General features: G+C 41.4%; 1 protein-coding gene across 1 annotated transcript; it reads right to left on the minus strand.

Annotated features, from left to right (window-relative positions):
* Positions 1-757: 757 nt before the first annotated feature.
* On the minus strand, positions 758-13,606 carry PCNX4 (pecanex homolog 4 (Drosophila)). The gene is made up of 11 exons (XM_008637286.2): positions 13,516-13,606; positions 12,147-12,873; positions 10,348-10,527; positions 9,745-10,259; positions 8,779-8,879; positions 8,508-8,630; positions 7,923-8,286; positions 5,269-5,372; positions 3,808-4,841; positions 3,129-3,315; positions 758-2,780 (listed from the first exon to the last, which is right to left on the minus strand). Exons 2-11 carry the CDS (start codon positions 12,833-12,835, stop codon positions 2,535-2,537), a joined length of 3,543 nt encoding a protein of 1,180 aa, XP_008635508.1. The 5' UTR covers positions 12,836-12,873; positions 13,516-13,606; the 3' UTR covers positions 758-2,534.
* Between the last annotated feature and the right edge of the window lie 340 nt (positions 13,607-13,946).

Raw genomic sequence — 13,946 nt, forward strand, 5'->3', positions numbered from 1 at the left:
GGACTCACGCTCAGGACCCTTCCCCAGCTCCACTGCACTTACACTTCCCTGTGTGTGATGAACATCACAATCTAAAGCAAGGAGGTGTTGGGAAGAACTAAATTAAGCTCTGCAGACACCTGGCTGGAAAACAGAGCAGTTCAGGAGGCCCATGGGATAACAATGGGGTGGCCTGTCCTAAGCTTAGTCCCTTTGCCGAGTGCAGTACCAGGATGCCATCAGTAATCCAAACAGCAGCCTCTGAACACAGACAAGGCCAGGGTTGAAGGTGCTCTGATTCCTGAATTCCAGATAAATCAAAGAAATGCTCCAAACCAAACAGGCCATAGTTCAAGAGCACACAAACCAACAGCTGAACAGGGGCACGTGGCTGTACTTGTGGGACAGAACAAGAAGCTTTGGCCCCCGTTTCTGCCAAAACCAGACTGCAGACAGGTTTAAGGTGACTGTACCATGAATCAGGGTCTCAGGGCTGCAAACATCCTGGGATGTGCCAAGGGGCTCCGTGAGCCCGGAGTGGGGGTGTGGGACATGCTGCCTGTGACAGCAGGGGACAGGATGTGGCAGGGCAGCACAGCCCAGCTCCACATTCCTGTTCTCCAGCAGGAACTCTGCCCGTTGCTAATTGTGCTCCTCCATCTGGTGCCAATCAGGAACTCTGCTGGAACACTGGGCCCGGTTATCAGCAGTTCTCCTCAAGGCCAGGGACCAGATGGAGAGAACCTGGAGAAAGGAAAGGAAAAGGATCACAGCTCTCTGCAGTTTTTTCTCAACTGGTTTATTCAGTTTACAAAAGACAAAGGATGAGGGCAGAAATTACAGCCATCTTTGAATAAGGAGTGCTGCAAAAAAAGATAATTAAATTTTCTGTGACCATACGGAAGACAAGTAGTAAGAGGTTTACAATGAGGAAGGGAGGGTTAATTAGATTTATGAAATAACTCCAACTTTCCAGCTGCTGCAAGAGCAGCACAGAACTGGAGTGAACTGCTTGAGGAGTTCATGACACTCTTGGCATTGGAAGTTTTAGATGAGAGTAAACACTTGCCACTGTAGCTCCTTCTGAGAGGGAGCTGAAATAGATGCTCTCCATAAGCCCCTTCTGCGTCACTTCCATGGCTCTGTACCTCCAGCTGCAGCTCAGGCCCCAGCATGGCACCAGCCTGCTTTGAATGTCCACTACACCACTTGCATAGTTTTTAAAAATCATTTCTGGCCACTATCAAAAGGAACAGCCAGCAGCCAAGTCCATGATTCTGTGACAAATTTTATCTAAGACAAAAGGTCTTAAAGGTGAGAAGTCATAAACATGCTCCTGATCAGACAAGGCATGGTGTTCTAAGCCAATACTACTTCAGTTATGGGGCAGGTCTGATTTAAATTGATTCTATAGGATTAGGAAATAGAATTACCTACTCCCTGCACAGCATTTGCCTACAGTGTAACCACTGACCTGCTGAGAACACACATTTATGTGCTAGGACTGGTGGTAGTGAACAGGATAAATGAGCCACAGGAAACTGGGCCTGGACCTGTTTTCAAGGTGACCTGTAACACTACAAACCAGCTGCCCAAGTCTGTTCAGCCCGTAGTGAGGTTAAAAAAAATTAATTATTTCTGGCACAGACAGCTGGATTTCCACCTAACCCCCCATCAAGCTCTCACTGCATTTGTGGAAGACTGGTTAGTGAGGCAGACAGAGGTTGCAAGTAACAACATATATAAATATATTATATATATCATATATATGGATACTGGAAGGAGATGAAATCATAGCATTTGCTCTTAAAATTTCCTCTGTCCCCTAATTATACACGTTTACTTCTTTCATCAGTAAAGTCACCCAGGTTATCAGTGTGTCAGAGCACACACTGGTTTCCATAAATTCTTTTTACTAGAACAAGTACTTTGGTAAAAATTGTCCCTTAGAATTTACTTTAGTTAAAGCATGGCTGATAACTTACTATACTAAAGGAAGATCAGTGAAAGTCATATAACAAATGCTAGAACTGAACTCAGTCCCATACAAAATGGCCAGAATAAAAATATCCATATAAATAGTCCAATGTACACTTTGGTTGTTGCCAACTCTGGGGTTGACAATACTACAAGGAGCTGTAACCTGACTGGCAGTGCAAGTCATCTGTCCAAGAAAAAAAAAAAAAAGTAAAAATAAATCAGAATGCACGAAAAATAGTTAATGATCAGAATTATGTTAGCGATCAGAATTATGGTAATGATCAGAATTATGGTGCTCTTCTCTAAACTGGAGAAGAGGATTTCAGCATCTGGCTCATCAGCCACACAGGCAATGGTGTCTCATGTTCCAGCAGCAAGAAACCAGTTCCCAGCTTCCTGCCTGCTGAAGGTTCTGGCCAGAACCATCTCTGTGCCAAGGACGTGCGCTGGCCTGGCACCACCACCCTGAGAGTAACACCTGATCTGTAGCGCATGAGGGGAGCACGGACATTTGATTCCCAACATGCAGACGAAAAAGACAAAACAGTAACAGTCATAATGACAAAAAGGACAGTCTAGAAGAGAGGCAGCTGCAGGAGCTGTGAGGAGAACAGGCCCGGGGGGGGGTCGGCCGCCTGCACGGTCAGGTTGCGCAGCAGGGCCGGGTGTGCCTGGATGCTGTAGCGCTCCTCGTCATCGTTGGTGGCATAGAGCAGCTCCCAGGACAGGTTGGCCCACTGGCCTCGGACGGCTTCGGCATTGAGCTTTCCCACTTGGACTAACAGCTCCTGCAGAGTGAGGACTCGCCCTGTGTAAATTCCCTACGAGAACAAACAAGATGTCCAGTACATTCTCCGAGAAGACACACGAGCATTTTGGTTACAAAGCACTGAGTGAAGCTTTGGGGGTACACTCTATGAACACTTTAAACACAGCAAAGTGTATAAACCAGTCCCCTCAGTTCAATCCTTCCACTGGAATATAATCAGGAAATATTGCTGCATCTGAAGAACAGTGCAGTGGGGTTTTCAACAACAGTGGTGCCAGTTCCTCTTTAGTACAAACCAACCTTGCAGAGCCTTCATGTTTTAGAATATGATTACAAGGGGGGAAAAAAAAGAACAGTGAAAAAGAAACCCAAACTTTGACCTAGTAATTTTTCTCCTTACCATGCTTGGGTCATGTCCCAGTGAGAACAGGTATGGCTTTTCCTGCAGAACTGCTTGCTGCCACTCCAGGTCTGACACCAGCCCAATGTACCAATCGCTTTCGTATTCTTCCAGGTAATTCACCAGCTCTTTAAAGTTCTCTACTGGGCCCAGGCTGGCTTTGTCCAGCATAAGTTTGAAGGTGTATCTGAAAGGTGCAGAACGTCACACAGTCAGTTGTGCAGCAAAGACAGGAGGGAGAAAGGCTCTTCAGGCCACAGAGAGTCTCCACCAAACACTTGTCAGCCACTGCTTGTCAGCTGAGTCACTGCCAGTTGGTCTGGGTGTGCTTTTAGCTCACCCACATGTAGAACACATCAGCTTAAACATCTCTCATTCACCTCCCACAGTTCCCCACTGCCTGATAATGGATAGTGCCAAATACCTAAATTCAGCACAACTGTCTAGATCTGGGGACAATGAAAGAAGGTTGTTTTTCCCCACTGAACAGAGCAGATTGGAGGCAGCTGCTGTGGGAAGAAAGAAGAAAACACACAGGCTTCACTGCCTGGAGGCAAGGGCAATATTTATGTAGGAAAAACCCACAAATATATTTAAACTGTATAGATTTAACAAAACATTACTGAAGTGACACTTCTCTATATAATTTTTCTAATCTCAGGAAATGGTTTTCTTTTACCTGAACGCTTTTAATGCCAGCTGGAAGAGCTCTGGTTTGCCTGTTAGCCAGTCCAAGCCAGCAGACCAGGGAATGCCACCAGTGTACGCCCTGAACACGTGGCTTGGGGCAGGCACGGCGTTATCCAGGCCAAACAGACCAAAGCAACATGACAGCACCCCATGGATGTACAGGTCCTTCAAAGCTTTATCTTGCATAAGGTCTGTGAGTAAACTGGAAGGCTTCTCTTTCAGATGAAAAAAGTCCAGTTGGCTCAAAACAAAGTGGTACCATTCCTCTGGAAACCTCTGCCTCATTTCACTGACTTTGGAAGAAGGCACTGGCGCTGTTCTCCATTCCTCAGGGATGCTCAGCAGCTCTGAGTAAGAGCAACTAAATTCTATGTGAGGTAAAACTTCTGGCTGTTTCCCTTTGTCCACAGCAGGCAGCCCAAGCACCACAGCCCTGTTTAATTTATCTTCTGGTGACATTTCTTGTAGGAAATCTTGGCTTTGTGTTTCTACAGACCCTGGAATAGACAGGCGCACTGTTGATGTCAGTCCCAACTGCCCGGGTTCTTTTCTGTCTCTAGTTCTGCTACTGGGTTCAAAATCAAAAATGTCACTATCATCAGTCCAGTCCTCCACTGTATCAACACTAAAGCTGTCTTCTTCCCTCAGAGCCCTGGATCCTTTTACTGCACCAGTATGATGTTCCAGAAATGATCCTTGTTTGTTCTTGTTGGCACTGCCTGGGCTTTCCCACGTCTTTGATTTTTTATAACAATACTGGACAAGCATCCATACAAGCACTTTAACGAAATCATCTTTCAGGTGCTTTAAATTCTCATGGGAATCAATTATTCCAGATAACACACTCCTGGCGTCGGAATACAGCCGCACAGGAACAACAGTACAGGGAGTCAGGATGTGTCCAAAATGGGGATTGGGAGACAGAATCCTTGTGTGCTCCTGATGTTCAAAGGCCATTTCAAAAATTTCATCCACTCTGTGAGCTTCAGCAGCATGGCAGGATGTTTCCTGCAGCTCTAGCCCCTAAAGCACACATGAAAACAGCTTCCTGTTAGTCATCACCAGGACATGCTAGCTGTTTGCTTGCAGCAGAATTTTTCTGAACAAAATGATTGTCAGTATTTCCACACCTGACCCTACAAATCTAACTAGAGATAACAGCAATAACAAAGTATTCACTGCAATATTAGACACAAATCAATGTCTTAAATAAATCTTTGCCTGATGCAGATCTTATTAGCCAGCTTATTAAAGATATTGTGTCACAAGCTAAATGACAAAAAATTTCACATCTGCTGCATGTGTCAATTGCAAGACTAATTAGTATAACACTCATCTTAGAAAATTTACTGTAACATCAGGTAAATCAGTTACACTGCTGAAATGTTACACAGCAAAACCTTTGCACAATTTCCAAACATCAGCATCTCAGTGCTCAGCATGCAGTTACCTTAATGTTAACACCACAGTATGTGAAGCCTTTTTCCAGCACCAATATCCACATCAGCCTGTCCTGAAAGCGACACAAGTAATGTGATCCAGGCAGAGAGAGACCTAGACAAGAAAAAAAACCAAACAAAAACTACATATTACCTTTTCTACATGCCAACATAAGAATTCAACTGCAAACTCAAAATATTTCTGCATCAACATCACAATCATTTAGCTAAGTAGCACCTTAGAATCTTGAAGAAACTGGCTGCAAAGCTGGATCTTGAAATTGCAGTGTTAGCTTTGAAAAAGCTGTGGAAAATTGGGAAACCTCACACAACTGCAGGACTACTTTATTCAGTCCGGACCAGAGTTAAACAACTCCACCCTCAATTCCCTTTGCAGAGATGACTTTCATGATTAAAGATAATTTTTGGCTGCATTTCCAACCACACAGTTCCCACTGATGTTCTCTGGAGTCCTCAAATCCTTCTGACTGAGAATGCCTTAAAGAATGATGATATAGCACAAGAGTTTCTTAATGGGCCAATTTGCTGTGGAATAGGAAGTTTATTTGTTATCAGAGAAATAAAAATATAACTGAACTGGAATTTGAAAATCAGGTCCTGGACAACATCAAATTAGTACTCAAAAAAACCCCAAACAGGTACTTTTCCTCTTTTTTACCTATTTCACAAAAAGAGCAATGCCAAATTTCCTAAGAACTAGTGGTCATAGTGTATTTGAACTACAGCCTAATGTCAATCCTCCTACCATAATGGTTCTATTCTTAAGCATATTTGCTGCCAGTTTATGACCAGCTTCTACTGTCACTCACGTCTGGTGACCACTCACTTACACTCACTTACTTAATTTTAGTTTTAAAATGTTGTAAGATGAAATCAGTGAAACCAACCATTAAGTTGTAGTTAAAATTTAAGTAACCTTTTCTATCCCACTGAGCTAATTAAGTGCATTTTCTTGTTAACATTTTGCAAAGTTTTTAATTCCTTTCTTGCTAGCTGTTAAAGCTACTAAAACTCCTTTACACAGAAAAAATGATGGGTTTAAATTAGTGACACACAAAGTGGTACCGCTTCCTTTTGAACTCAACTGAGAACACCACAGTTTTTCTTGCTTGAAGACATTCATTCACAGATTTTCACATTAAAGAAGAGACTTTTTACCCCTCAAGACTAGTGTTTTAAATTATTTATTCTGAGGCATATATGCCACCACAGTCATGATGGGAATGGGGAAAAAAATCCTATTAAAATATGTATAGGTATAAAATAGATAGACATGAGAAATATATAACATATATATATATGATAGCTATATATTATAATAATGTAATAAATACATCTACTGCACATATAAAACATAGATGGACTAATGCAGCAGACAAACTGAAGTATCCTTCTTTAGAGAAAAAAGACTTCCCAGTTTTATTTAGTACCTCCCTCTAACCAGTGATGAAAGTGCAGCAAATGTTTCCTAGTAAAGCACCTGGATATATTCTTCAGAAAAGCATGATTAAGGTTAACTTCCACTGCCTTCTAATATTAGGCCATTTTTTCTAGCCATAAGCCATTTTCTAAGAGGCTTATGTAAATATTTGCCTCTTGTCTAAGGGCTACAATCTTTTGATTATTTAGGTTACACAAAGGCTGTTTCTCAAGAAAATGACCTTGCAATTTTAAAACAGTTACTCTCTCTCCAGCTGGGAAAAAGACTGGGCATTTCTTCACCTCTGTTTCTGTAATTCTATGAAAACCCCATCACAATGCCTTTCACAGGCTGTAAACCCACAAGTGCTGCTACAGTCCTACCCCAACGGCCTGCATAAGATACGATATTAAGTCTTATCAATGGGTTCTGCTCCCAGCTGTTTACTGGTAGCTACGCTACATCATGTATTTCACAAACATCCAGTCAATATTCACCACAGCCAATTAACACAGCCAAATTAGCATAAGTCACCTTCTGGATGCTGAGTAATGGGTTTGATGCAGAGACAGACAGACCTAGACAGCCAGTCTGACACACACCCTTCTCTATGCCGTCTGGCTAAAGAACTCGATTTACTGCCTCCAGTTAGGTGGGATGAATGTATTCCATCCTTTTTGTTCAGTGCAGAAAGATTAGGATTGATACTGTTTCATCACCATTTAGTCTCTCCTTAAAGGTAACAAACCAGAGTTATTTTTTTACAGGATTGTAACAAGTAGAGATCAGAGAACCCTTATGGCTGGAAAAGACCTCCCAGATTATCAAGCCCAGCCTTTGACTGAATACCACCATGTCCATGAAACCGTATCACAAACTGCTACATCTACTTGTTTCTTGAATGCTCCCAGGGATAGTGACTCCACCACTTCCCAGGGGAGCCTGCTCCAATGCTTAACCAACCCTCTGTTCCATGAAGAAATATTTCCCAATATCCAACCTGAACTTCCCCTGCTGCAACTTGTGGCCGTTCCCTCTTGCCCTATAGTTGGTTGTACAACAAGTATAAAAGTAACCACTTTTTCCTCAACTGAGCAATCCCTGAATATCAGATTTAACCCACACTGTGAAACACGGTTTCCAACTACAGATTCTCCTGCTCTCCAGCAAAACCATGTTTCCTGAAATACTCAGCTACCTAATTCCAGCGCTGCCTGTACCTACCCAGGCCGCCCGCCGCCAGCGCGGACTGCAGCGCTCCGGCCAGGCTGGGCACGAGCTGCCGGTAGTAGACGGTGTCGGAGCACACGCAGGCGGTGCCGCCCACGGGGCCGGGCCAGCTCCGCAGCGGCCTGGGGAAGCCCACCAGGAACACGGGCAGCGTGAAGAGCGGCAGCAGGGGCGAGGAAAGCAGCGCGGAGATGGCGACCAGGCCCAGCAGGACGGGGAAGAAGGCGACGTTGAGCGCGATCAGGGTGGCGCTTGATTTGCGGCGCTGCTTCTTCTCTGTCCACGACGTCAGGAGGATGGCGATGGCAAAGTGCAGCTTGGAGATGAACTGGAACAGCCGATCCCGCAGGAGGCCAACCTGCAGGAGACAGGCAGGAAGCGCGCTGTATGCAGCATATTCAGCACAGCTACAGTAACTTTAACAAAATTACATTGCTTGGTGGTAGAAAATATCTTAGTACCCAGTTTTTAGCTTCTATCTGCTGGGTCCTGGGCTCTGTAATTCTCCAATAGGAGAGGGCAAGGAAACACAGACTTCAGGTAACAACTATCTGCTTAATTTTACATTATGACCATTACCAGCAAGAGTTTGATTCCTGTATCAAGGCTTCTGTTCCACCAGAGGTCTGGATTAAACACCAACATTTGTGCTGCTGACACAACCACCATGTCTAGTAAGGCATTTTCTGTATTCTGCCAGACCTAAAATAGAGATATGTTAGAAATACCTTAAAAAATATATCTATTTATCTCTGCTTTCATGACCTAGAATATTTCTTCTAGGTTGCCTTGGTACTCAAGTCATGTAGAAGAGCACTTCTAAGGCTAACATATTTAAAATTCAAATTACCATCCTAAATATCCTTGTGAATCCAATGGAAACAGACACGGAATGCAGACTTTGTAGTGAATGGTCAAGTGACAGGAACGCTATCATAGCGAACGGAGATACTGCAATTGAAATAAAAGAATCATTGACCTCCTTCCAAAAACATAACGAAAGTCTACAGAGGTAAGCAGTCTTATTGCAGGATGGAAATCCTAGCATAAAAAGAGAAACCTTCAACATCACAAACTCCTCTTTGTATTACACTCCCAGGATATTGAACAATTTATTTGCACTAATGGCCCAGGACAACAAATATTTACATCAATGCTTAGTTCTTACTTGCTATTAGTTCTTTTGTCCTTTATTTGTTTCTCCAAGAGAATACTCAAAAAAAATAAACATGGAATAGCAGTCATCAATCTACTTTCCCAAACTGATGCTTCTTTACAAAATTAAATAATTTAAATCAATTTTTTATTCCCTTGAAGTAGATGCATTTGTCTCTAACCTACCAGAAAGGAGGCTGTTCCCTGTTGGGGTTTTAGGAGCTCTCCTGGTTTTTTTTTTCAAACCAAGACACTCCCTTTCCTAGCAAGCTGTAAGAACCAAATATTTAGTCAGCTTGAACACTTTCAACTCATTTTGTTTCCAAGTACCTTCAAAAAGATCTATAAGAGACACCTTTTCAAAAGTGGGTACTGCAGTTGTAACTAAAACCCTTTAAAACGCCCTGCTTTCTCAGCTGGGCTTTTAAAAGGCTCAATTTTTTAGGTTCACCCCTAAAAAAGAAATAAATAAAATCACTTTCAAATATTCTGGACCAGTAACTTTGACCTCAACGCACAATTTAACAAGACATCAACAAATATTTCCAGCCATTTGGTTTCCCTTGGTTCAGTCACAGAATCTTGCATACACAGTAATTCTAGAGTTTCAATCTCCCTACAAGCATCATCTAACAAACAACAGACAGTGGTGTATTCCTACCTAGTGTTAGTAAAATCCTCCTGACAACACCAACTTTCATTAGCCTTCTTTGCTTCTCCATGAACACAGCCACAGTCCTGACATCCTTTGGGTAAAAGGGGTTTCGGAAGATTCCAAACAAGTACACTCTCTGAATCTCTCTAAGAATCCACATAATTACAAGCAATAGGATCAGAATGTAACTTGCTATGGCCTGGGGACTGGCTTGGGAAAATGATGAGGAGCCTGCAAATTGATGCAGCAGGCTGGCTTCTGTGAGAGCAAATGTCAACACAGTCACATAGAAAATAAATTCCCTCCACCCAAATTGTATTCTAAGACCTCTGTGCATATTTTTAGATTTGCTGGAGGCTAAATGGCTGATCATGGTGTGTTTGAAGGCAAACCCAATCTCGCTTAGGTTAAGACTCAGTATGAACCCAAATCCAGTCATGAAGAGGATCACACCGAGGGGGCTGGGAATGAAATACGATGCTATTGCTGTTCCAGCAGAAATGAGAAACATTACTAACAACCTGTGAAGGAGAAAATAAAGAAGATTTGCTTGAAAAGAAAAAGGTTATAAACAGTACTGATATATTTTACAATTGTATAAACATTTACTTTGTGTTACTTGACATAGGTGAACCTCCTAGTCCAAACTCCAACAGTTGTTCCATTCCCCAGAGAAAAAGTGCATCAAGCGGGGGCAGAATTCCCATTGCCCACAGGAATGGCAGAAAAAGAAACAGGATGTGCAAGATCTGGTTTGTCTGTTCTAGAATGGGTGCGTTGAGAGCAAACCTGGATAAAAGAAGAAATGGATTTGACTTCTGTGAAGGGAAAAATAACTTCCATTTGGGAAGACTTTCTGTTTAATTACTACAGCAAATCCCAAAGTAAAACCATTACACATTCAACCTACAAAACCTAATGAGTATCTTTCAAAAGGAAAAATAAGGACATACATTTATGCTTAGGGCAGTAACACATTAATTAGAACACCACAACACAGACTAACTTTTCATGTAAAAGGTTTGAAGCCTTCAGATGAATACAGTGATGCAATTATCCCGATTATTTTTGTTACTGTTGTGATAATACACTGAAGAAATACTTGTGCAAAAAAGAAAGGTCCAAAGGCTCCAAGGCCTCAACTGTTAAACAAAAATTGCGAAGTATTTTTTTTCAGACACACCAAAGCAAAATTTTCTGCAATTTCAAGGCCCAAGATTTAAGCTTTAACACTGGAAGAACTGTACACCTACAAATACTACTGTATATTCCTAAAGAGGGTTTATTTTTTATGTAAAAGTGTCAAAATCTTCCTGCAAAACCACAAAGATCAGTATTAGAAATGTGCATAAATTCTAACCCATATGTAGTTCACCAGTTAGACTGACAAGATATTTGGTTTCTCTCTACTTTTTAATAAGTAAGCAAGCCTCAGAGGAATTTTGTCAGGAATTTAGACAATGTCTTAATTTTCTCCTCAGGAAATTAAATAGAAGAATTTGGAGTCCAAGATCCACATGTATAATACTCATACCTTACTTGATGCAGCTATTAGGGTAAATCACTAACAAAGACACCTCCCAGTGCAAAACTAGCAAAATCAAACATGCTTTTTTAAAATGTATCTGAAGTACCCCAACCATAAAACATGTACATGTGACAAAGTGATATAAGTATCACCTGACAGGGAGAAAGAGTGCAGAGAGCAAATCTAAAAGCATCTTGTTTTAAGAGCCTGGTATTACAAATACTTTAGCTAAGACACTTATCTAAAAAACAGAAATGTGACTCTCCTAATTTGTAGACTGACACAGCTCTTTTGTATTGCAAAAGCATTTAAAAATCCAAGTTCAAAATCCATATAACAAAGCCACAGCAATATTCACATTTGCTTACCCATTCATTAAAACCAAATTCAGAGGTGGTGTTTTTTTGTTTTGTCTGTTGTATAAAAGCCTCTGCTATCACTTTACAGAGCTTACATTAGAAAGTATTCCAGGATGAAATCTCGACATAAATCCAGTAATCCTGAAGCTTGCAGTGTTTAGATCTATGATTCCACGTCAGGAACATGTGTTTTCAAAACACATCCTTTAAAAGGACATAAATGCAAATGCTCCAATACAAAACTATGAAAAATGACATGGTAGAAGACAGGTAAAACTATCTCTTACTTACAAACTGCTCTTCCTACTTTACGTGGAAGGCTATAAAAATTTAAGAACCTTTTATGCACAACACAGAACCTCAGTTTTTACCATAAATGCATCAATCTTCTTTCTTTGAAGTTACTACAGTTGATTAAAATCTCAAAATAAATTTTCCTGGGAAGACCAATTTAACCTTTCCCATCAAAAATACACAGAATAACCATCACTTTAAGTAGCAAAACGCATTATTATGTTTACCTGTGTGCAAGATCCACTGCAATAAAGACAAAAATGTAGAAAGGTCTCATCAGAGCAGTGATTTCATAAGTATCCAGTGCCTGGAAAGTGGCTGTTTCGGTAGCTGTGTTTATGATTAACGAATACTCTCCTATACATATGGTCACCCATCCAAACACAAAGATCACAACAGTTCCTCCAATGTTGCTATATAACAAGGTTATTCTGTTTGGCAGCAAATACCAGGTTCCCAGCCCACACAACACCCCTGCCAGAAGGGAATGGAATACAGTGTTGATTATATACTTCTTGCCAGGAATAATAAATTTTACTGTCTCTGAACCTACACAGCTGGAAAATTCAAACTCATCTTCATCTGTCAGGGTATTCTGAATTTGCATTCTTTCTACAGTCACTGTTTTCTGCTTTGCATAGAGGTTTGTCATCTGAAGAGCAAGTGCAGTAACAAACATGAGTCCTCCCGACAGCGCTGCGGTGCAGTAGTCCTTCATCACTCCCAGCTGGTACAAGAGTGTTCCCACTCCTCCCCAAACCCATGGTGTCAGGAAAAGGATGATCTGGTTCACATAGATGTAAGGAGGGGCACAGTAGCCTAATTTGAACCGGGGACCTCCCAGCACAGTCTGAGGGAAGCGCTTCAAGAAGAACTCCTGTTTGTAGTCATTGAGCAGGGGTACATCTGGCCCCATCCTCGTGGCTCAGGAATGCTGCCTGGGGATCATCTTTCCTGTGAGAGAACAGAAAGGAATATACAGACACATTACTGATTCTGGAACTCAGAACCAAGGGAATTCTTGTCTCTTCTTTTTGTGTACCAAGTTACAGTGGAATTCTGACATGTTGCTGTTAGAATTTCCTAGAATACAACTACTTAGCAAACATCTATTTTAAAATGTGAACACATTCTTTCATCTGAAGGTTGCAAATAAAAATATATAACCTGTTCTTGGGAGATGATAAAACCAACTCATCTCCAGAGCAGAACACCTTCCTAAAACTGACATTTTCCCCACCTGATCTGATTCCAATCACACCTTGCCACAGACCTCCCATTCCAAATAATCCTGTTAAGGATCTCTGTATACAAACAGAAGGGTCAGTGATTTCAGTGAACAGCCACCCAAGCGCAAGGACACAGGCACACAGGGGTCCCTGTAAAAAATCAAAGCTTTATGGAATAAAGCTTTTTCTACATAAATATGTTAAAGAATGTAAGTAGAAGTACTACAAATTGTTTCCCACATTGGTACTGCCCTTCCTACACAGCCCAGTAGCAGGACAGGATCTCACTGTAATGAGCACTACAATAAAATAAACAGTTCACTTTTTGCTTCTTAAAACTTATAAAATAAAAAAATAAACACAATACTTGTGAGTTGTCACAGAAGCAGCACATATATTCTTCTTTATGCCAATAGAGAAAGCTGAAAGAAAAGGAAAAAAGATACCTGTAGACATTTACAATAACCCATCAAATAGAAATAGGTGCAAATACTCATTTAGAGAGGATCAGGCAATGTAGAAACAATGAATGTAAGGTGGCAACTATGATATTCAAATATAATTCTATGCTACTAATCATGAAAGCAAGAATCTATGAGTGACAGGTAGAAATACTCAAGCTAAGAAACAGGGTGAAAAAACCAGCACAAAAAAAGTAGTGCCAAACCATGTCATTAATAATAATTCTAAAAAAGAGATGGTGTGCCTTAGGAGATGTGCAAGGACTGAAATTCTGACTTTCTTCCACTGAACCTGCAGGATCTGATGAACACCTATTGCCATCGCTGCTGAGACATT

The sequence above is a fragment of the Corvus brachyrhynchos genome, unplaced genomic scaffold (genome assembly GCF_000691975.1).
Source record: "Corvus brachyrhynchos isolate BGI_N302 unplaced genomic scaffold, ASM69197v1 scaffold245, whole genome shotgun sequence".
Taxonomy (NCBI): Eukaryota; Metazoa; Chordata; class Aves; order Passeriformes; family Corvidae; genus Corvus; species Corvus brachyrhynchos.